This window comes from Babjeviella inositovora, assembly GCF_001661335.1.
Source record: "Babjeviella inositovora NRRL Y-12698 unplaced genomic scaffold BABINscaffold_3, whole genome shotgun sequence".
NCBI classification, from domain to species: domain Eukaryota; kingdom Fungi; phylum Ascomycota; class Pichiomycetes; order Serinales; genus Babjeviella; species Babjeviella inositovora.
The window spans coordinates 406,572-429,417 of NW_017566840.1; the positions used below are offsets into that span (position 1 = coordinate 406,572).

Consider the following 22,846-nt stretch of genomic DNA (forward strand, 5'->3'; position numbering starts at 1 on the left):
TATGGCCATCGCGGATGCAATATATAAATTTAGCCGGTTGGTCCGATATTGCCTCTAATTTGGCATAACTGGACATTTTCTAGCTTCAATCCTTGGGTTCAAATACAAGATTGTCGATCAAGCGGGCCGCACTTCCGTCGGCCTTTGGGACCTTCACAGCCGTAGAAAAAACGGCGCCAACCTTTGGATCGATCTTAGTCAAAGCTTCCAATGTTTCAGGATCGTTCAACGAAACATATTCTATCTCGAACGATGCAGCGGTTCCGTCGAGGTATGGAAGAATAGTATCCTTAAACGCTGCCAACAACGGCTCAGCTTCAGTAACACCCGTCTCATATTCTGTCTTAACAACACTCAAGGCGTTATAGATGACGGCGGAAAGGTCTCTAGTTTTGTCAGACAAATATTCATTGCGAGAGGACAAAGCGAGTCCGGAGGACCCTCTGACGGTAGGAGCTACCACTACTTCCACAGGCAACAACAAATCCTTCACCATGCGCTTAATTACGATAGTCTGCTGGATATCCTTTTGGCCAAAGTAGGCGCGCGTAGGGGTGACAATGTTGAACAACTTGGTGACAACTGTGGCCACGCCGCGGAAGAAATGAGGTCTGGTGACGCCTTCTAGCGGTTCACTCAAGCCTAAAACCGACACGAACGCGCCTTTTTGCTGGGAAACCTCGAGAGTAATCCCAGACGGGTACATCTCCGAAACCTTTGGCGCAAACACGCAGTCCACCGTGCCGTCCAAAGTGCCGAGTAAGCCGATGTCATCGTCAATATTGCGGGGATATGCGTCCAAATCCTCGTGTGGGGCGAACTGCGATGGGTTCACAAAGATAGACACGATTGTGCGGTCGTTGGCGGCCAAAGAGGCGGTCACAAGCGACAAATGGCCCGCGTGGAGCGCACCCATGGTCGCGACAAAGCCGACGGTTTCGTTGTTTAGCACACACTGGCGGCGCCATTCGCGCACTTCTGCAATGGTTCTGAAAATCTGCATGGTGGGTTGGTTGAGGAGCGTGCTATGCGGAAAATGGTGGCAAAGTTTGGAATAAGACGGAGAAGGTGAAAAATTCGCCGGCCTATGCACGAGTACGACGTGCGTCACAGATTCGCACATGCAGACCCAGTCAAAGACTGTAAGGCGAACTGCGGGGGGTGTGCCCAGTAAATACCGATATGTTAGCTGTTTTATTACACACATTAGCAAGAATGACGGCGAGAATAAAGTAATGCTTCTAGTTGATACAAGGGGCCTTACAGGCACTGGCAGGGTGACAGTCGATCAGAATGTGGGGTTACGCACGATAGAGAAGTATTCATGCCACTGGGCATTAGTACCCTAAAGAAACCGTGCGTTAGGATTTAAGACAACCATATCTGATGGGATTTTTTAATGGGAACTCGTCTGTCATTGAGTACTTAGATGACCGAATCGGTCTCTCAAAGATTCGTGGATGATCACCCATACAGTAGGTACCATGAATCATACCTAGACATGTCAAGATATCATATTAGAGATGAACGATTACGTTAGAAATAAACGGGATCTTACATTACAGATAAACGGAGTGTTCAATTACGGATAAATATATTAATAGTGGCGCAGGATTTTTCAAAAGATTTAGCCATTGCTAACTATTCGTGGTAAACTTTGCTAAATTATCCAACATAGGCCACCTCATTCAATACAAATACAAAAGAACTTTGCGGAATTCCACACATCCACGGCTGTGCTCCTTTGACACTGATTTCGGAGCATCTTGTGATATAGGCGTCAGCGTGAGATCGGAAATGTATATCCGTTATTATACAGCCGATATGCAGAATCTAGTTTGCCAGAAACAATAGTCATTGGTCAAGCCAGTTAACGGCACGGTGACATCTTCGGTAACCATAGCTCTGGAGATACTCACAAGTCTGTACTACTGAATGCGACGTCTAGCCTAACTTGGTAGTTATGACACAAAGTCACCAAAGTCGTCAGAGTCCATGTCCTGATCAGTGGATGCATCGGGCTTGGCGTAGAACTTCATTTTAGCCTGCTGGGAGCGGTAGTCCTGCAACGCCAACGCGAATTCGTTTGCCTGAGTGGAATCCTTCAATTGCAACCCCAACCCCACCTTTACGTCGTTAAAGTTCACGAGTACCACATACAACTTGGTGGACCGGGTGGCCAGGAGGTTTTGCTCGCCCAATAGCGAGGCCCAGAGCACGCCATCATCAAGGAAATCAAGCTTTAGTACTAACGGCTCTGTCGTAGAATCGGATCCGAAGTCTTCACGCTCGATGACCCTCATCTCTCCCCGCCACAACGGCTGTTTCGCGAGGTCCCACTGAAAAATGTTGTGAACGTATTCGCCATTTGCAGCCTTTCTTGGTGGCGGAATCGCAAAGAGCGAGGCTTCAGACGTGGTATAAGCAACAGTATCCAATATATTGCCGTTTAGATTCATTGTTGGCGGAAAGAAGGTGAGTCAAAAGACGGGGGTTAACGCAAGCCCTTGAAGGCTGAGGCAAGTCTTATACACAGGACAGTTATAAAGCTTTCACGCCGTTTAAATCCCGTAACTTCCAATCAGTTTAGCAATTTATGGCTTTAATTTATAAAATGATATACAGGCTATAAGCCGGAAACTATATAACAATATGCGTTATTAATCCTAAGGAAAATTTAAAAAAGTCTTGAAAGAGGGCCGGAGTTCACGAGTTTGGTGATGGACATTGTCCAGGCCATCTCAGTTTCTGTGTATATCGGAATGGCTATAATTAAAAACAACAATGGAAGCGAACTTTTTCCAATACCTTGTAAATGTATACCTCACTATTTTTCCATCGACTCGCAGTCAAACTAGACAGAACTGGACACATGTAGAGGAAGAGAAAAAAAAAGAGTTTAGAGGCTATTTAGGTCTATAAAGTTGCTATTTTGAACGCATTTATGTAATCAGAATTTTTCTATTCTAGCTATAATTATACAAAAACGGCATGTGTAAGGCGATCCGGTGTCTCAGTGCTAGGATTGCCATACAGGATACCCTGGGCCAGGAAGGATTGGCTCTTTCAATAAGCTTCAAATACGGGTTGGTTTTTTATTATTTGTAGCCTAAAAGGTCAAAACCTTTCTCTTATTTCCTGAGCCATCGTTAATTTATTCCTTTTACCGTCAAAACACCTCCCGGTAATATCCCTTGGTGGCTACTAAATTGGGCCTAATTGGGGGTTATGTAGCCCTGGTATGTTTGTTGTGATTAGCCGCTACTTTTTAGATAAACCGAAAAGCACGCCGTGGATGAGATCGGACCAAACACACAGACTGTAAGACCTTACTTAAACAATCAAGATAGACGTTCTTAGCTATTTCCAAAAAGACAGGTTGTTCCACCAAATAACAAACACCGTGAAAGTATCGAGGGTATAAGACTTAATCCCACCAAGAACCTAACCCGTACGTTAGCCGCCATCTTACAATTCAGCAATGTCCGATTACAGCTACAAGAGACAGAAAGCAGACACTTACGGTAGCGGACTTTTAGCGGCCATCGATTTGAACACCGGGAGCAGCATTCCCCAGCCGTCGTCGCTCAAAAGTCGTTTGTCGTTAGCCGCCAGGGCCAATTTTGGGGCCTCTAATCGCCAGAGCATCACCAACAACGGGCTATTTGCCGGTGTCGCACCTGGTTCCGCGAGACGCAAATCTATTGCGATGACGCCTGGGACAGTTAATAGACGCTCAAGTATGGTGCCCAATTCGGCGTCCCATACGCCAAGCGCGCAACTTTTTGGGTCACAGGGAACGCTTCAGTCGAAGGACCCGCGACCTCTCAGAGACAAGACGTTCCTGCAGGCGATGCAGCAAGAGATTTTGAACTTTTTGATCACGAACCGGTTTGAAATCGTCATGAAGCACCCGATCTCCACCAAAACGTTGCGCCAGCCGACGCAGAAGGACTTTGTGTTGATTTTCCAGTTCTTGTACTGCAAAATCGACGAGGGCTACCTTTTCAGTAAGTCGATTGAACACGAGGTGTTCCTGCTCTTGAAGATCGTCAAGTACCCGTACCTCGACTCCATCAACAAGTCGCAGATAAGCGCTGTTGGCGGTCAGAACTGGCCCGTCTTTTTGGGCATGTTGTACTGGCTCGTAAAGTTGAATGTTTCGTTGGATAAGGTGAATGTGTTGGACTTTGAGAACTGTTTCGGCTTTGAGGCCCAGCAGACAGACGGTAGCGAAACCCCTCAGCAATTGATAGACAAAACCGATGACATCATTGATGGGATTCTATCGTCCTATATCTTCAACTCGTACAAGGCCTTTTTGCGTGACGAAGACGAGTTCAGCAGTCAGTATAAAGAGGCGGAAAAATTGGTCAATGCTCACAACCAAAAGATTGCCGGTACCGCGAAACAGTTAGATGAAACAAACGACGATTTGTTGAATAAGTTGAATCGCCTCACTCGCGATGCTGACGTTTTAACCAGTGCCGAGCAAAAATCGCACGCTCTAGAGGGAGACTTGGTCAAATTCAAAGCCTATATTGATACGATGGAGCAGCGGAAGCTCAAATGGGCGTCGGTTTTGGAGAAGATCAAAACAGAGATAGCCAATACCGAGAAAGAGTTGAGCCAGGTGCGCAAGGAGGAAGAGACAAGCGCCCAGAAGGTACAAGAACAAGGCTTGAGTCCGGCGGATATTGACAGAATGTCCCACGAGCGAAGCCGGTTGTCCAAATCCATCGACAGCATCAATGTCAAGCTTAACCACACGTTATCCGTGTTACGTGACAGAGAGTTGGAGGCAACCAGCAATTTTGAAAGCTTGGAGGCTGCATTGAAGAAATACAACACCACGGTGTACAAAATCCAATCGTTATCGTCCACGTCCATTGCGAACATTACGCCGCCAGAGCACGAGTTCGAGATCAGATTCACCCATGAGAATATGCTCGGTGAGGACCTGCTCGGGGTAAAGCACGACGTGATTTTGGATAAGGATCTCAAGTCGGAAAAGGTCAGTCTTCTCAACTACCGCACAAGGATTGCGTCCAATATCCACAAGCACCAAGATGAGGCCATCAAACTCCAGGAGAAACTAGACTTGCTCAGCGAAACGGTAAATGAGAGGAACGAAGCGATCGAGACGCTAGAAGCTCGAGTGGGCACTTCGAAGATAACCTATGACGAGGTATACGAATCGATGAATAACGACTCTACGACCTCCTCCACCGAGGTAGAGAAGCTTGAGCGGGAGTTACAGATGATGAAGATGAATGCAACGCAGGGGTCTCTCCGAGTAGAGCAGCGGGCGCAGTCCATAAAGATCGAGCACGACCAGTTGGTCCATCTGATCCAAAATCTCCGCGAACAGCTACACTCGAAGGTCGAGCAGATGATTGAGTACTGCATCAGTTTTAAGCTCAACATTCAGGGAAACTTGGAGGATTTTGAAACCTTTGTCTTGGGAGAATGTGAACAGGAGTTGAGTGTCTAGAGTTTAAGTGGTATTGGAGTGGGTTAATTGATTTATGTTTATCGAGACTGTAAGATAGGAACTAATGCTTGGGTGGGAATTAGAAAAGTGAGCTACGGGCCATATTCGAGGAAACTAATCTTACCGGGTTTACATCTGAGTTATAGAGTTGGGACATTCGCTGATTTCCTTATTGGGGTTAATTATCGACCCACCAGGCATTATTGTACCATTAGGCAGCTCTCCTTGAAATTAGAGTCTATGCCTCGTCTATCACCCTTTGCCATGAAGATGGAATTTTACGTGCTCGAACATCCCCCGCCTTTATTACCCTTTACTTTCTCGGTTTCATTATTACTTTTACCCTATTATTCCCTTCATTCTTAGTATATGACCTATCATTATAGCCGTTTAGGCAAAATCTATATGGTTTCACCATTCGCTCACGGGGGGGTGTACATGTTTATTTAACATAATATTCCCATCTTACAAAATTTCAATGACATCGAATTCGCGGGCTAGAAAAAAAATCACTTCTTCTTACCCTTGTAATAAAGCTTTTGAATCACAGAATTGTGTTGTTTCAAATCCTTATTCTTATTCTTGCTGTACTGGATGTATGCCATGTCTTCACCACCGGCCAAACTGGCTAAGGAACCGGCATTTCTGGAAGCCGAGGACTTGGCCCTCTTGACACTCACATCCGTGTTACCTCTGCCAACAAAGTTGTCAGCATCATCACCGGCCTCAATCCCGGCAGCCTCCTCGTTCTTCAACAAAACTTCCTGTAACAACTCACGTCTTTCCCTGGCAGAAGCATAGGCCAAGTCTGGAAGATTCTCCATACCGTGCAAGTGGGTAATCACCTTAAAGGCATAACCCTGATCCACCAAAAATGCCTGCCGCTTAGTAGAATAATACATTTCCTGGGTGTCCTTCGAGACCAACGAGTAAAAGAAGGCGTTGAAGCCCTCATCGTTACGTCTCTTGGCACGCAAGATACGACCCAAACGTTGGGCCTCCTGACGACGCGAACCGTAGTGCGAGGAAATCTGGATGAGACAGGTGGCTTCCGGTAAGTCGATAGAGGTGTCACCAACCTTGGATAGAAAAATCGTGCTGACTTGGTCGTTGTATTGGAAATTTTGCAAAATGTTCATACGCTCCTGCTGTGGGGTAGAACCATAAATAAACGGCTTTCCAAGCTTCAAGGCATACTCTTGCAAGGCATAGACGTTATCGGAAAATACGATAATTTTATCACCCCTCTTTTCGTGGTAATGGATCAAAAACTGGCACGCCTGAAACTTGGTTGGGTTCATGATGTACAACAACATTCTCTTTCTGGCAGTCTGGTTCAAGTATTCTTGGTAGAACTCTGCCGTCATCGGGCACCACACTTCGGCACACTGCACGTTGGCGATGTGGCCCTTCTGGGCAAGATCCATCCAGTTGGCCTCGTACAACTTTGGCCCAATAAGGAAGTTCAAGTCACCAATCTTGTCATCTTCACGCACCAAAGTGGCAGTGAGCCCAAGCTTGGCGTGCGCGGCGATGGTGGTGACGACTCGTCTAAACATGGCGGCCGGAACAACGTGGACCTCGTCCAAAATGATCAACCCCCATTCTCTAGAGGTCAAGAAATCCATCACCTTTTGGGAGTCGTGGGATCTGTTTCTGGTATTGGCAACCATCGAATATGTCGAAACAACCAACCCAGCGTCACAGGAAAACATTTCCTTGTTCTCGGACGTGAAAACCGCAACGTTTTCCGGTTGAATGGTGCACCACTGCAAAAACTGTTGTCTCCATTGCATGACAGACACGGAAGAGGTACAGAGCACAATAACCGACTTTTTTACAGTACACGCAGCGGTGATACCGACTAACGTCTTACCGGCGCCACAGGGCAAGACGATAATCCCCGATCTAGCACGCCCGTTACCGAACATTTTACTTAACGACTTTTCTTGGTACGGTCTAATCTGCGTGGATGGTTTCAAATCGATATTCAAGTCAGGGTTCCGAGTATCATTACGACAGTCGTACTCTTCCAACACAGGATAGTCGATATCCTGGCATCGCTTCTTGATGATTTCAACCGAATCCGACGACACCTCAAAGGAATGCACAACGTCCAAGTCATCGTCCTCATCGTCTTTATCACCCACCACCGAAGCAAAGATATCCTCAACTTCCTTTTCTTCCACGGTTTCCTTCTTCTCACCGTTCTTGGCTGTTTCGGAGTGCTTCACCCCCGCAATTTCGATGTCATCCGCGTGCGGGGCTCTGGTTTCCACTAGCCCATCGCTGGTGACGGTCTCGGAAGAGATACGCAACGGGCCAATGATGGGGTCTTTCAACAACATCTGCAAGATGTCTGCTTGGGGGCTTTCCACGAAATACCGATTATGCTTCAAGACCAATTTTACCTTACCGTAGGAGATGGTGGCACTCTTGATAAAGTTCAAGATTGACGGCGCCACTGGAACCTTGGATAGACGACTCAAAACAGAGATGATATCATCGGTTTCCAACCCAACAGAGACAGCGGCATATAACGAATACGCTGTGATACGGTACTCGTGGATGTGTGATGGCCTACTAATCGGTTCCGCAATGGTGACCAAGAAATCCTGCGCCTGTTCGGCTAACGGGGAAAAACTCTCAAGGATGATACGGCCGTCCTTGGGGGAGATCCAGATCGGTCTGGAGGCATGGTCGGGCTTAAGTTTCAAGTAGCTGAAATCACTTGCACCGAACATCTTTGTGACAGCATCTGGCACAAAGTCAGGTGGTCTTTCGAGGGAAATGTCTACTAAAGCCTCCTCCTCGAACTCATCGTCTTGGAGGTGGGTCTTGATTTCGCCCACAGTTGTTTTTGCTTTCCGCTTTCGCGAGGCTGACGCAACCGTTAGGTTGGCACGTGGGATGTAGGCATCACCGAGATCGGCGTCAACATTATCGTCGGAGAAAGTACTGGTATTCTCTGAGTCAGAGTCATAATCGTTCCCGTTGGCTAGCTCTGAGTAGTTCTGGCGGCTGCCTGTAAGTGTTAGAGATCCATCCGATGGGAGAGAAAAAGCAAGTACGTACCTTCACGACGAGACATGGCTGCAAATATTATATAAAGACCTGGGTGGCTGAGCTTGTGTCCAGCGCGTTACCAGTAGCTACCTGAGTAAATTGAACTTTTGTGGCGTATTGCGATATTGATCGTTTGTAAGCCTGCGTCCCACACTACTTTCTCATTGCAGGTTATGTGCCCAGATGCAGAACGCACGCGCATGGTGCGGCTCGAAAATGAAAAAATGAAAAAAAAATTGAATGGATGAAAAATATTTTACAGAGATGTACATTTCACTTGTTGCCCCAGATTTTCCTGGAATTCAATTCGACAGTAAAATGCCATCTCGTGCCACCGAAAAGGTCACTAAAAAGAGTGTCAAGGTTAAGGCCTCAAAGGATGCGGCGATGAAGGATGCTTCTTCATCTGATTCCTCCGATTCTTCCTCCGATTCCGATTCCGATTCCTCCTCCGATTCCGATTCCTCCTCTGAATCTGAAGCTGAAGCCAAGGAAAAGAAAACTGAGAAGGTTAGAAAGAATTCCTCTGACTCTTCCGACAGTTCTTCCGACAGTTCTTCTGACAGTTCTTCAGACTCTGACTCCGATTCTGATTCCGAGTCTGAAGGTGAGAAGGTTGAAAAGAAGGATACAAAGAAAGAGGACTCCTCCTCTGATTCTTCTGATTCTTCTGATTCTGACTCCGAATCTGAAGAGGAGAAGAAGGAAACCAAGGAAGACTCTTCTGATTCTTCCTCCGATTCTTCCTCTGATTCCTCTTCTGATTCCGACTCAGACTCAGAATCTGAAGCCGAAGTCAAAAAAGTGAAGGTTGAAAAGAAAAAGAAGGAGGCCAAGGAGGAAGAGTCATCCTCTGACTCCTCTGACTCCTCTGATTCTTCCTCCGATTCTTCCTCCGATTCTTCATCTGATTCGTCTTCTGATTCCGACTCCGACTCTTCTTCTGAATCAGAAGCCGAAAATAAGGAAGAGAGCTCTGAAAAGAAGGATGAAGATGTTGTCATGAAGGATGTTTCTGATTCCGACTCCTCTGATTCCGATTCCTCTGATTCCGACTCTTCTGACTCTGACTCTGAAACTGAAACTAAGGTTGAGAAGAAGGAAGAGGCTAAGTCAGACTCTTCTGATTCTTCTGACTCTGATTCATCATCTGATTCTGATTCCTCTTCTGATTCCTCTTCTGATTCTGACTCTTCTGATTCTGAATCAGAAACCGAAACTAAGGTTGAGAAGAATGAGAAGAAGGTTGAGAAGAAGGAAGAGGCTAAGTCTGATTCTTCTGACTCCTCTGACTCTGATTCATCATCCGATTCCGATTCCTCTTCTGATTCCTCTTCTGATTCTGACTCTTCTGACTCTGAATCAGAAACCGAAACTAAGGAAGAGAATAGGGTCGAAAAGAAGGAAGAGGCTAAGTCTGATTCTTCTGATTCTTCCTCCGATTCTGATTCTTCATCCGATTCTGATTCTTCCTCTAATTCTGATTCCTCTGATTCCTCCGACTCTTCCTCTGATTCTTCTTCCGACAGTGACTCTGATTCCTCCGACTCTTCCTCTGATTCTTCTTCCGACAGTGACTCTGATTCCTCTGACGACGAAACCACTAAGAAGAGATCTCACGAATCCTCCGAAGCTTCTACTCCTGGAAGCGAAGAACCAGCTACTAAAAAGACTAAGGTTGCTGAATCCTTCACTTCCACTGCTTCAAACTCCAACGACGACGAAGTTATCTCTGCTGGCGAAGAACCTGAATTAAAAGAAGGTCAACGTAAGCACTTCTCCCGTATTGAAAGATCCAAGATCTCTTTCGAAAACCGCGCTTTGACTGATAACACATACAAGGGCGCTGCTGGTACTTGGGGTGAAACGGCTAACGAAAAGTTGGGTATGGTCAGGGGTAAGGATTTCACCAAGGGTAAGAACAAGATGAAGAGAGGCTCTTACAGAGGTGGCTCTATCACCATGAATTCTGGCTCTTACAAGTTCAAGGACTAGAAGACAGGTTTAATTCCTCTAGTTCTACTTGAGCTTTGCATTTCTTAAACTCTACGCAGTTACATTGTACACATAATTTTTCTTCTATGGCCACCGGTACGGTTTATCGGTATTAGTCCCTTTCTCTTATCTTATTCTACATATAAATTTGATCGTACTATCATACTTGTATTCTCACCATGGAGGTGAGTATTGGGCTATGTTTATTGACAGGGTTCTAAGACTCAATCGCATGATATTGGAGCCATTCGATTTAGAAACGGTGTTAGTGCACCTTCGAGTCCCAATAATCCAACACCTCATTAGTGCTATTTCCGGCTCTATCCAGATCTGCTGGGTTTTTCTGGTGACTAATATAAATAGTACTTCGATGTGTTAACAGAACACTACCAATACATGTGCGTAAACCGATCCCGGTTACCCTTTTCAGATAACTGTAGTATCAACTTTTAACCATAAATCATATCACTTGTGATCCCAGTCGGATAGCTTCTATGTGATTGCAAAAAGTGAGCTTCTCCGCTTTCTCTTGCTCGACATATGGATTCCTCCTTTCGTTACCGCTTATCACCTAGATGTATATCATCCCTCTCACAATTTCGGTCCTTTGAACAAGGGATTGTTCTGATCCATCGACGCAAACAATTCAGCGTAGCGCTGGCAAAAGATCTCTTCCCTCCCGGCCAAATCGCTGTTGGAGACATCCAGAGTCCCTCTAAATTCCAACATTGTTCTCTTGGTAAACCAATCCTCCATAATCTCCATGGTTTCGTCAAACCGCTCGCAGTGCAAAAGGTGGCCAGCGTTCTCAATCATGGCACCGGTCACATCTGGGAGGGTGCTTCTAATATACTCCACGGCCTCTGGGGTGAAATGCGACGTGAATCTCGAGCCAACCAAGTGCAAAACTGGGAATGTAATAAATTGTAAGAGCGTGCGTCCTTGCAGAACAGAGATATCGCGAGATGTATACACCACGACTTGCTGTTTTGCGGTGGTCTTACAACTTACTGTTCCATCGGAATTGTATATCACTTCATCCCGCATAAAGTAGTCCAACACCTCTGGCTGGAACTTGTTATAGAAAGCTTCCTTTTGAAACCATCTGAAACATTCTTCTTCGTTGGCAAACTGGTCAAGCAAATTCTTTTCAATCCTCCGATGGATCTTGTTATGAAGATCCCAGACCTCTACGTTATCCCTTTCGAAGGAATGGGAATCGTAAATCACAGGGTCAACTGCGAAGATGGAATCAAACATAATTGGCTCAAACGCCCCCGCACATAGAATCGCGTGGCCTCCCAACGAATGGCCCACCCCAATGGTTCTCTGACTCTCGCTGTTCCGTAAGCCCTCGTGCTTCATTATGGCTAGCGCGTCCTTTCCAAAATCCCCCCAGAAAAACTTGTGGCCTAACTTGCGCTTGTTCAAAACAGCGGAATCACAGTGGTTCACTGCATCCATCGCCAAAACCTTCCCCAACTTCCACGGTAGATTGACAGATGGGCTGCACGAGAGCTGATAGAGCCTGTCGATATGATGCCTCCAAACGCTCTTGTTCATCCCCGTGCCGTGGGTAAACATCAAGTTCAAGATGACTTTTCCGTCATTCTTAAGCTCTTCCCGCGGCAGGTATCTAGCGTAGGCCACCACCAATCGATCAGTAGGGAGGATGGTAGAACCAGCTTTGCGGGGATGGTGCGCTCCCGTGCTGCAGACCTCATACGTGTATGGTAGGATCATGACTGTTGGCGCTTGTAATTCAAAACTGCCCAACAGATTTCTGCTAACCAGAATGGAATTCAGAATATGAACTCGGGAGGGGTTTTCTTATACGAGTACCCCTTGCGTTTATAAATGTTGCACCTGCACCTCCTTTTTTTTTCTTACGAGAGAATGGCTAATGTGGGAAGGCCGAATCCCGGTAGGAGTCGTTTCACATATCCGATCTGCGGGGTATTCCGTCCTATAAACAGGGCTATGGGACAAAGTTGGAAATCTTACTCCGTTACATCTACAGTCTAGTCTGTTACTCCAAAATTCTTACAGGCAAAGTATAAAGAACTTACCAATGCTAGCATAAACCCACTTGGACACTCTCATATCACATCCTGATGGATTAGAGCCGAGTCGAAGTGGCACCCCGGGCTGAGCTCATCCGTGAAGTTGTTCAATTTCTCATTCTTCCACGTTTCATAGTCAGCCTCTCCGATATCTGAACTCATCACACTTTCATCGGCCAAATTATTGATGGAGGTCTGGATCTTGTTCCCGTTACTCTTGTACGTGCTGTCATACAAGTTCAAATTACTCTGGCGATCAATAAACGGCGAATCGTCTTTATCAGAAACAGGAAGCTGAGATCTCTTAGCTATAGCGGGTGGCGGACACGGCTGTAGCACCATCTTGTTCTTTGCCACTTCACCAATGTTATGAAGGGTATTTTTATAGCCAGTGTCGATATTCTCCTTCTCAAGCCTTCTCGTTACCTTGATAGAAGGCAACATGCTTGTTATTCGGTTCTTTTCGCCCGTGCCTCGACGAATAGGCGATACAGATGGTGAATTCATAGACATCTTAGTCAACGGCTTTCTCATTGAGGGCTGGAATGCTTGACGCACCGCCGAGAGGTTGATTCGAGGGCCAGAGTTGGTTGGAGGCTTTCTGATTGCGGAGGTGGTTTGGAAGACCGGCTTTTTGATAGTCGACAAAGGGGCAGTGTGGGACGACCCCCACATTGGTCTATTGGCAGAGGAGGGTCTAGGGGTAGTGATATTGAGGGAGCGGGAGGCCATCTGTCTGGTCTGGGGGGTGTTTCTGGATGGGAGAGGAGGATTTCTGTTGACCGAGGAAGGATATCTGCTCAACGATGGAGGGTTTCTGTTCGCTGGGAGCAGAGTTCTATTGATTAAAGGTGTATCTCTGCTGGCCGGAAGAGTATTTCTGGCACTCCCTGTGGAGCTTATCTCTGGTCGATGTTCCATTCGCATTTGAGGGGGGATCAGGCGCACACGGCGCGCACTAGACGGCATATTCTCCGCTTCTAACTCTAAAACCGTATTGAGATAGCTGGTGCCATCGTGCGCAAAATCCTTCCCAGTCTCTTCTTTGTAGTTGCATAACTTCTCTTTTAACGAAGCTATTAATCTAGGCAAGTTTCGGGCCACCTTCTTTCTAGTTCTCTCTTCAGTCAAAAGAATGGTAGAAGATCCTTTCGAAAGGAGTCTGGAGGAATCCTTTGACGACTCCTCCAACTGGTATTTTTCATTCATCAAGTCTTCAAACTGTTTGATAAGGAGGAGGAGTGGCTTCAATTTCTGATATTGGTGCTCCAACGACTGCAGATATTTCTCAAACGTCTCCAAAACCCCCTCGGTGCACTCAAAACTCTTGTTGTGATATTCCCACTCCGCCTTTTCCTCCGGAGAGTAGCTGAGTAAACCCCATGTCGTCTCAATTTTCACCCTCACGTCTTCGATAAACTCCTTCATGTACTGGGCTCTCAAAGCCACCAAGCGATCTAGCTCGTTTCGAAGGGTTTTCACGGTGCTTTCGTTCGCCCTCGTGTTCCGTTCGAGAAATCCTTGAATGTACGACTGGTCCTGTTTGAGTTTCTGCCAGAGCGGATGGATTTGGGAAAGAAGGTCGTGCTTCTCCTTCTGAATTATGTTCTTCCGTGTGTTTAGGACACCAACGAGCTCTTCCAAGAGAGGAGTAAAGCGGAGGTGTTCAACGGGCAGGGAGCGCATACAGGAAATCTCGGGAAGCGTTTCGCCATTCAGAAGCGACTGCAGAAGCGACTGCAAATCTGATGGGGACAACTCCATGGCGCTGGTTATTTCAGAGATGGTATCGAGGCTTCCCAATAGCTTCTGGCTGCGGGATTCCAACGTGTGCTTCAAGAGTTTCACCTCCTGTTCTAGCGTCTGGATATTTTCCTGTGAAAGGCGGATGATGTTGGCAGACTTGACAAGCTTGATCAATTCAAAGTTCAGCTTCTGTAGCGCCATGACAATTTGGTCAGAAGCAGTGTTGGGATTTTCACACTGGAACAAGCCGGATACCATGGGATGATCTGTACTTTGATCCAATAACCGTGCTATCGTTGGGTGATCAGGAGATGACTGACACAGGTTGGTTTTGGGGTGGTCCGTCGACTCAAGCTGAAACAAGGAGCTGTTTGAATAGTTGACCGAGCATCGCTTCTGGGTAAGGGTTCGGCGTGGAGAGGTGGATATGGAATTGATTTGGTTGAAAATCTCTGACTGGTCGCAGGTTTGGTCCATCAAGTCTTCCCCGGTATCGAATAGCGCATAATACAGCTCTTTGAAGGATGTATATAACTGTAGAAACTTTTGAGACTCTTCCATGCTTGGCATGTTGCCCATTAGCTCCCTATGGTGGAACTGGTAGCTCGGGTCATGGATTTGGGCCAAAAGACGTTTGGCTGTGATGTTAAGGTTGGAGAGATTGAGGTATAACTCGTTGAACTGTAGCAATACCTTAAAGTAGCACTTGTTGAGCTGGATCTTGAGTTCTAATAACGTGATGTGCTTGTACTCGGCGAGTGCCATACAGTCAACCTTGAATACGTTGGTCTGCTCATTCTGGTTCAAGGTCTTGTCTCCCCGTTTATCGTCGCAGATTATGAGGAGGATCTTGATCTGCTCTTTCAACCACTTGCATTCGCCCTGCAATGTAACCTTCTCACGCTCCGATTCGTCGATGTGTGTTTTGAGCATGAGATGGAGGTCTTTGAAGATGTTTTCCTGATGCAACCGGATTGAGTTTTTGTCGTAGCCAATCTGGTGGTATACATGGGAGAGATGGGAGAGCGTCTGTAAGAGCTTCGAGGAGAGAAGTTCCAACGGTGATACAACGCCTTCCTCGCGGACCAGCTTTTGCGTGGACGGCGGCGTGTGAGGGTCGCCAGAAATGTACACCATATCACTCACCGTGGCAGCAAATAACAGAATAGGGATAGCTGTCGTATGGCCGTATTGTAGCTTTATTTTAGCTGTATATGTATAGCTTGGTATAACTAGCTCAGTGTTTGGAGGGTTGGTTGTTTTAAAGGTGGAGGATGTTTTTTACTTTGTGCAATGTTTGGCTTTTCCCGATCCGGCAAATAGTTGAGATAAATAAACACCGTTGGTGCAGGATGTTATAAGGAAGACAAAAACGAGGGGCCGTTATTATGAATGTACAGGATTGGTATATGTAACAGTGATTGTTTCGAGTTTAGCGAATGATCGCGGAAAAGCCTGGGCCGGGCTTCAGTTGAAACAATAATCAAATACAAAACCAATTCATCCCTTAGAGGAAGAACGCCATTGAAAATAATCTTTTAAATAATCGAGATATCTCCCAGAAGCATTATGGACCAGCACGGAACCCTATGGCGTCGGTGGAAGCGGGAGTGCCGGTTTATATGCCGGACACGTACCCCATTAGAAGCCCGACATTTCATTTCTTGGCACCAGTTTCGACTCCTACAGAGGTTTTTCCAACCATTTCTCTTCTATTACTTCATTAGAAATCAGAAACTTTCATTGGAACTGTGGCGATACGGAACAAACGCGATAGTGCCATGTGGCACATCATGTGTGACCTCATGCTCACGTGCTACACGCACCCATCAAATTTTCTGCCGCATTAGTCCGTGCGCAACAGTTGACGCTTCACGCGTCACCCGACAGAAAATTTTGGTTTTGGCCGGGCAACGACGTAGACAGTCTCGGCTTATCTGCCATCGACAATACATCCCAGGTACTGAAGATAATCAAGATAGTTATAGATATTTCCTCCAGCTGAAGCTTCCGAGACAACTTTACTTTTCCGGGCTCCGAACCCAGCACTGTATTTATCATTACGCCTCCACCGCGCTTGCCTCCCTTATCAGAACCAGTTATCTTTGCTTCGTGGGCTCCAATACCCGAAACCAATTAATTCCACCCGAACCCAGCACTACTCTGAATTCAACGTTAAGCCCAGTGATATCCAGTCTTAGTTCTTGGCTTTCACGGTATTCATTACCCTCCCAACTACTTCATTGTCCCTAGCGTATTCCTCACTCCTTCCTTGCCGCTTCTTCCATGTCAGTCTCCTCTGTCCGATCTGAGGTGAAAATAACCACGCCACCGCTGCTGAAGGTAGCCCTCAGACCCGTGACGCCTCCCAAAACTGCCGCTGAGCGCGACACTGTCCCCAGCACCCCAGGCCAAGCAAAAAAGGACGTCCTCCCCAACACCCCCACCCATACTAAGCGAGAAAGATCCCCGGATGCAGAGAGCGCGGGAATACGCGACTCGTACACGTCGCCGCGCTCTGCCATAACCTCGCCACGCGCGCACGACCTAGAGACGCCACGTACGCCGCGCAACTTCAGACGTGACGACAAAAGCATCTACTTCACCCCCAAACCGCTTGCCGTACCGAAGTCACCGGAGCAGCTCTCGGATATCAGCAACCAGTTGAAAACACGACTCTCCTACGCCTTTGTCAAGGTGCAGAAGGGCTGGCAGGACAAAACCTTGGACGATATCGAGAGCGATAAGTTGGACGGACGACGCAAAAGCGACGCAAAAACGTACGAGACCTTTTGGAGAGCGCGCAGAGCCAGTGGAGGCTCCTTGCTCTCTCCACCGCTATCATCCGATCAGAGCGATAAGTCCCCGGCGCGTTTATTAGGCTCTCCCACCTTCTCGTCTGTAAAGTCCAGTCACGCCATGCCCCCTTTGCTGGACGATGGTTCGGCCCATAACGCGCTAGCAGCCGCGTTGAACAGACAACAGAAGAAACAGATCAGTGCCGCAAATGGCGTGGACCGCGATCCCCAGACACCGAAGAAGATACGCAAGAAGAACTCGTTTGTGGGAAGTCAGAGCGATGAGCACGAGGCTGTGTTATCGCTTATGTCGTTGTCGTCTCCCCAGAAGCTGGCTCCGTCTAGAAGCGTCCTAACGCCTCCCTCTTTCAATGGGAAGCAACCCTTCACGCTACCTCCCGTCGGGCCTACCATGAGCATGCTTCAGGGAAGTCCCGGACGGCGTGGGATATCAGACCATGATACCGATGTGGATGAGGATTTGACAGATGTCGAGACTGAGCCTGAGCATATGTCGGAGTAAGGTTTGGGGTTATATTTTATGTAAGGGTTCCATGTCTTCGATTTAGCGTACTATTGTTATGAATTTGCAGCGTAGGAAGTCAGGGTGAGGTGTGTTCCAATAATAATTATGCTTCGAACTTCTATTATTAGGTTAATTGATACGAATTCTTACTTTTATTAACTGGCTGAGGGATAGATTTTGTAACAGGACCAAAAAGTGGCATGCGCAATTTAGGTAATTGGTTATAAGTTAGTTTTTGTAGTAAAGGTGCCATTTAACTAGACGGAAGTCGGAGGCCATTGTTCCCTTACTCCTGATAAGCGAACACCCTGGCATCGTATTCACCTCAGTATATAAGACCACCGGCTACCCTTTTCTTGTAGATATCTTACATAGGAAGTATTCTCTTTTAGCTAGCTAACAGTATCCACTATTACCTACTAGATATACCACAGTTCTCTATGCAGGTACAACCAGCTACTAGACATTGCTTCAGCGGCAACTGCAATTGTTACCCTTGTAAAGTTCAAAATTATAATTTCCTGGTAAATTAAACCTTTTTTTCTAGTTTCCACACCATTAGTATTTGCGAACTTCGAGACATCTTGTAATCACAAGTAGACATCTGCTCCAGCCTTTGTAAGATACCCACTGCTCAGTGCAGGACTAGCTAATTTCACGCTCTTTTCCCCAGGTTTACACGCAAAACTAAGGCTCGCAACCTTTGCTTATTAATCGCTCTTACACCACACTGGTTGAACTTTCCTAGTACAAATGCTCAAACCGCTTATTAAACGAATCTCCACTAAACCATCACTACTTAGAACCATGCAAGTCAAATATATTCCCATGAGATGGGGCTCCGGCGATAACTATTGCTACGTCCTCACCGATGACAAGACCAAGGATTCTTGGATCATCGACCCTGCTGAGCCAGAAGAGTAAGTACCGCAAACAGGCGCCTTGAGCTCAATTGCTAACATCTTAGGGTTCTCAAGCCGTTGGAGAAGTTGAACGTCAATTTGAAGGCGATTGTCAATACCCACCACCACTACGACCACGCTGGTGGCAACTCCAAGATGTTGGAAAACTACCCGCTTCCATTAATTGCCGGAAAAGATTCCCCAAAGGTCTCCGTCACCCCTAAACACAGGGAGAAAATGACCTTGGGTGATAGCTTGCAGATCACGGCGTTGCACACCCCGTGCCACACTCAGGACTCCATTTGCTACTACGTTGAGGACAGCCAGACCGGCGAGCAGTGTGTGTTTACGGGCGACACCTTGTTTACTTCTGGTTGTGGCAGATTCTTCGAGGGCACTGGTGAGGAAATGCACCAGGCGTTGAACGTTGTCTTGGGGGGCTTACCAGACGCGACAGTGGTATACCCAGGTCACGAATACACCAAGAGTAACGTCAAGTTTTCCAAAACGGTTTTGCCCGCGAACAGTGACTTGGAGATCTTAGAGATCTTTGCGGGGAACAACGAAATCACCACCGGGCAATTCACTATCAAGGATGAAAAATCGTTCAATCCGTTTATGAGATTGGACGACCCGGCGGTGTTGAAGGCTACTGGGTTGAAGAAGGGCCAGTCAGGTGATATCATGACCCAATTGAGAGAATTAAAGAATAATTCTTAGAAACCTAGGATCTGGTGAGGGACAACCAGGTTTACCCTTCCACCTACTTAGTGGCCAATCTCTGGGCTATAGCTCTTATTATCTATTATTTTGTATACTGTATTTATTTATTTATTTTGCTTTGTAAACATTATTAGCCATTTAATGCCGAAATCCGATGTGACTGAGATGGGTCACGCGAAATTGGTCATGGGAAGATTTGGCAAAGGTTTCGGAGCTGCTATTAGTCAGTATTTAACTCTATAATCTTGGACTACTAACGTCTCCGCTAATACCGCTAGTTTCTATGATAGATTTAAAAAGCCGTTACCTGAAATAACTGCGAATCACATGCTCTCGGCTAAATTTACTCTTAACGAAAACTTAGCTTCGGCCTTCGGCTCGCGCACTATATACGCAGGGCGAATCCCCCACATTTTCGGACGTTCTGTAAGCATTGCGTTATTAACGAGCAGCGCTAATAAATACAGTCCATTGTATACAACATCAAGCATACTAATATACTAGTTTGTTCCTATCTTCTCCCTGAGGACTACTAGCATTGCTAATATATTCCTACTGTTAACACCTCTACTTATCCTATCTGCTCCACCGCTATGTCCTTTATCTACGAATTGAAGTCCGTGCCGGCCCATTACGCCCGTGCGGAAGGCTCTTTGCTTTCTGAGGACGACAGGCCTGTCATTGGGTACGCTAAGTACACTGTTTCGCTGCCGCAGAAGAATAAGAAGGTGGTTAACTTACTTTTTGCCCATGGTACCGGCATGAACAAGAGTATTTGGAGATACCACATTGAAAAACTCTATGAGTTGGCCGCTGGGAATTTGCCATGGCAGTTGGGGACGGTGGTCGCGTTTGACGCCATCAACCACGGCGATTCAATGGTGGCTAACGCTGGAAAGTTAGGTGTCACGCACAACTGGACGGACAATGCGAAAGATGCATTGTGCGTGGTCAAGAACGAACCGGAATTATCGTCTTTGAATCTGGAATCCATCACTATCAGCATTGGCCACTCGTTAGGTGGGTTCACCGCTTTGTATGCTGCCTACTTGGAGCCAATCTTCTTCGAGTCGATCATCGCCATTGAACCGGTGATTTCCAGCAAAGAGCTTTTGATCCCAGCGGATCAGATTTCCCCTGAACAATACGCTTATGCTGTTTCGTCAAGCTACAAGATGCTTAAAAAGTTGGATTTTGCCATCCAGGATCAGTTTGAGGATGAAGCTGATTTCGTGGAATTCATGACCAAATACTCCTTCTATAAGAACATCCCCCAGAAGGTGTTGAAACCGTTTTTAGAAGACGAGATGATAGCTGGGAAAGACGCCGATGGCGAAGACATTATCACTGTGAAGGCTTGCAAGAAGCAACAGATGGTCGCCTATATCGGTGCCAGGCATGCCATTACTAATGGTATGCCAATCCTAAGGTTTATCAATATCCCGGTAACCCACGTGATGGGTAGCAAGTCCACCTGGAACGACCCGGACTTTGGTAGAAGCTACATCAGATCCGAAATCCCTAACTGTCGTGGGGTAGAGATTGAAAATGGTGAGCACTTGGTCAACTGCGAGATGCCAGACGAAACCATTGCGGTAATCATCGATCACATTAACGAAGCAGTGCAGAGAGCGAACAAGGCGGGCAAGCAGTTCCCTGCTACCCTCACCGACAAGCAGCGTGATGAAATTTTTGAAGCCAGGTATGACAACATTTTCAAAGAGTACGAGCAGATTGTGGCGGAGGCTAAAAAGGCCCGGGCCAAGTCTAAACTTTGAGAGGGCTACTACCCCGCGTGCTGTTTACTACATATATTTGATGTTTACTATTCTATGAAGGATATTAATTATATTGAGCCGTAACTAAATTATGGAATCTAAATTACTGGTTAGTATAAGCGTTGGTGGGGCCAAGACCCCGATACGTTTCGTGTGCAACTAGAATCAGACAAGTTGTGAATTCTATCTTCAATAAATTTCAGATAATGTAGATAAGGTTAAAATTCGAGGTTGTTCATCATTTAGGTTGCGTTGTGAAGGGATTCGTATCGGGGTATATCCAGGAGGGATATACATACTATTTAGTACGTTGGACATACTCGGTAAAGAAGCTGTTTGGGAGTGTAGCTAGTGTGGTGTAACCATGAATAAATACTAGATAACAAAGCTGAAAATTTCACACTGGAGCGAAGAGTCTGTGATCCGGGTAACTAAGCGTAACCAGTGTAGGAAATGCCCATTTCTCCTAGGTCTTCATGTTATCACGTGTACTGGTTGGTACACATATTTCCATCGACCAGTTGGAGGTTCTCAATGCTAATCCACCAATTTCATAATTATCCTCAGCTCTATTGCAAGGCACAAAAGTGATGGGTGCCAGAAGCGCAGTTTGTCCTATTGAATATATGTGAAGTGATGTGGTACGGGGAAATAGAGTTCAATGCTGGTCGCTACCGCCGAAGCGAGAGCTACACAACTGTGTGCACATATATCCGGCAAAATCTGACTCATTTCACGATATTTGGTACTTTAGAATTATTCCCAGGAAGAGAAATTGTCTAACCGTGATTATCGACCATCGGAGGCTCCGGTCTTGAACAGTAATACCGGGAAACTGGTTTAGCTTTCCTAGTATTGATGAATTGGATATTCTAGGAAAAATATGCTTTTGTCTCGGTTAAAGATTACGCTTACGTCCATAGAAGTTGCTAGATAATGGTTTGTAGAGACGAAAAGCTATTAATGTGTTACAGTACGAAGGGTCAAGGCGGCACACACTTCTGTAGCGCTTTAGATAAGCATTTCCACAGTTTTGCATTCAATATTTCTGCGGGTAAATGTAAGCAGACGGGGAAACAGATGGGGAAACAGATGGGGAAACATTAGTTTTACGACGATTCGGTCCATTTCTTATCTACGACTCCCATATCGATATATAGCTAAGTACTATGATTCATCGATCTAATCAATATCCTCTATGGAAAGAACCGGGAGGCCGTGGAACAGTGCGTGCATGAGATCGGCGCCGCGTCCTTGCTTTCTATCACATGGCAAATGAGCGAGCAAGCCGGAGTCAAATTCTCAGCCGCATATAGTTGAGAACACCTGGTGTATTTTCGCCTAAGCCTCGGACCGGACCCTGCCTTTTTTTTCAGGCGTAAGGAAATTGTGGAATTAAGAGAAGTCCAGAAGTCGTAAGATTCTTGTCGGCTTGAAGTCCGAATTATATGCCCATGTGCCAATGAGATATCGGCTCAGCCCAAGGCATGGTAGTTTGTTCCCCAGGTTACCTCGCCTTTACACATACCTCTTAGTCATATAGCTTGTAATGCTATTGATGGTTGATAGTCTGTTGTATGCCCTTGAAATTACACGTGTCCCGGTCGTACATCTTTCAATTTATTGTCCCAATAAGTCAGTAGTACGATTCGGCAAGAGTTTAGTCGGCAGTATCACTATTAAGGTTTAACCAATGGTATTTCTGGAAGGTATAGTCACTGTAGCGTTATATTTCGAAGGTGTCTCTAGTCAGCT

The 22,846-nt window shown here is 46.3% G+C and overlaps 11 protein-coding genes across 11 annotated transcripts; 6 read left to right on the forward strand and 5 right to left on the reverse strand.

Annotated features, from left to right (window-relative positions):
• Window positions 1-34: 34 nt before the first annotated feature.
• On the reverse strand, window positions 35-1,030 carry PAN6 (pantoate--beta-alanine ligase). Its single transcript, XM_019128255.1, has one exon. It carries the CDS (start codon window positions 1,001-1,003, stop codon window positions 86-88), a length of 918 nt encoding a protein of 305 aa, XP_018986390.1. The 5' UTR covers window positions 1,004-1,030; the 3' UTR covers window positions 35-85.
• Window positions 1,031-1,961: 931 nt separating this feature from the next.
• On the reverse strand, window positions 1,962-2,459 carry BABINDRAFT_165782 (uncharacterized protein; the record flags this gene model as incomplete). Its single annotated transcript, XM_019130368.1, has 1 exon — window positions 1,962-2,459. One exon carries the CDS (start codon window positions 2,457-2,459, stop codon window positions 1,962-1,964), a length of 498 nt encoding a protein of 165 aa, XP_018986391.1.
• An 896-nt stretch (window positions 2,460-3,355) lies between these two features.
• On the forward strand, window positions 3,356-5,780 carry BABINDRAFT_160479 (kinetochore-associated Ndc80 complex subunit). Its single transcript, XM_019128256.1, has one exon. It carries the CDS (start codon window positions 3,482-3,484, stop codon window positions 5,492-5,494), a length of 2,013 nt encoding a protein of 670 aa, XP_018986392.1. The 5' UTR covers window positions 3,356-3,481; the 3' UTR covers window positions 5,495-5,780.
• A 140-nt stretch (window positions 5,781-5,920) lies between these two features.
• On the reverse strand, window positions 5,921-8,635 carry BABINDRAFT_12335 (TFIIH/NER complex ATPase/helicase subunit). The gene is made up of 2 exons (XM_019126953.1): window positions 8,570-8,635; window positions 5,921-8,519 (listed from the first exon to the last, which is right to left on the reverse strand). The coding sequence occupies exons 1-2, from the start codon at window positions 8,583-8,585 to the stop codon at window positions 6,004-6,006; spliced, it is 2,532 nt and encodes an 843-aa protein (XP_018986393.1). The 5' UTR covers window positions 8,586-8,635; the 3' UTR covers window positions 5,921-6,003.
• A 243-nt stretch (window positions 8,636-8,878) lies between these two features.
• SRP40 (Srp40p) lies at window positions 8,879-10,555 on the forward strand (the record flags this gene model as incomplete). The annotated part of the gene is made up of 1 exon (XM_019132529.1): window positions 8,879-10,555. The coding sequence occupies one exon, from the start codon at window positions 8,879-8,881 to the stop codon at window positions 10,553-10,555; it is 1,677 nt and encodes a 558-aa protein (XP_018986394.1).
• Window positions 10,556-10,718: 163 nt separating this feature from the next.
• BABINDRAFT_119608 (uncharacterized protein) lies at window positions 10,719-11,040 on the forward strand. The gene has a single exon (XM_019126928.1). The coding sequence runs from the start codon at window positions 10,755-10,757 to the stop codon at window positions 10,932-10,934; it is 180 nt and encodes a 59-aa protein (XP_018986395.1). The 5' UTR covers window positions 10,719-10,754; the 3' UTR covers window positions 10,935-11,040.
• Window positions 11,041-11,146: 106 nt separating this feature from the next.
• Window positions 11,147-12,298, reverse strand: BABINDRAFT_6910 (alpha/beta fold hydrolase; the record flags this gene model as incomplete). Its single annotated transcript, XM_019132530.1, has 1 exon — window positions 11,147-12,298. One exon carries the CDS (start codon window positions 12,296-12,298, stop codon window positions 11,147-11,149), a length of 1,152 nt encoding a protein of 383 aa, XP_018986396.1.
• A 356-nt stretch (window positions 12,299-12,654) lies between these two features.
• Window positions 12,655-15,501, reverse strand: ASE1 (Ase1p; the record flags this gene model as incomplete). Its single annotated transcript, XM_019132531.1, has 2 exons — window positions 12,655-13,372; window positions 13,604-15,501. 2 exons carry the CDS (start codon window positions 15,499-15,501, stop codon window positions 12,655-12,657), a joined length of 2,616 nt encoding a protein of 871 aa, XP_018986397.1.
• A 759-nt stretch (window positions 15,502-16,260) lies between these two features.
• On the forward strand, window positions 16,261-17,841 carry BABINDRAFT_160483 (Whi5 domain-containing protein). The gene has a single exon (XM_019128257.1). It carries the CDS (start codon window positions 16,651-16,653, stop codon window positions 17,683-17,685), a length of 1,035 nt encoding a protein of 344 aa, XP_018986398.1. The 5' UTR covers window positions 16,261-16,650; the 3' UTR covers window positions 17,686-17,841.
• Window positions 17,842-18,516: 675 nt separating this feature from the next.
• Window positions 18,517-19,310, forward strand: GLO2 (hydroxyacylglutathione hydrolase; the record flags this gene model as incomplete). The annotated part of the gene is made up of 2 exons (XM_019132532.1): window positions 18,517-18,608; window positions 18,656-19,310. The coding sequence occupies 2 exons, from the start codon at window positions 18,517-18,519 to the stop codon at window positions 19,308-19,310; spliced, it is 747 nt and encodes a 248-aa protein (XP_018986399.1).
• Window positions 19,311-19,776: 466 nt separating this feature from the next.
• BABINDRAFT_160484 (alpha/beta fold hydrolase) lies at window positions 19,777-21,236 on the forward strand. Its single transcript, XM_019128258.1, has one exon. It carries the CDS (start codon window positions 19,907-19,909, stop codon window positions 21,089-21,091), a length of 1,185 nt encoding a protein of 394 aa, XP_018986400.1. The 5' UTR covers window positions 19,777-19,906; the 3' UTR covers window positions 21,092-21,236.
• Window positions 21,237-22,846: the final 1,610 nt, after the last annotated feature.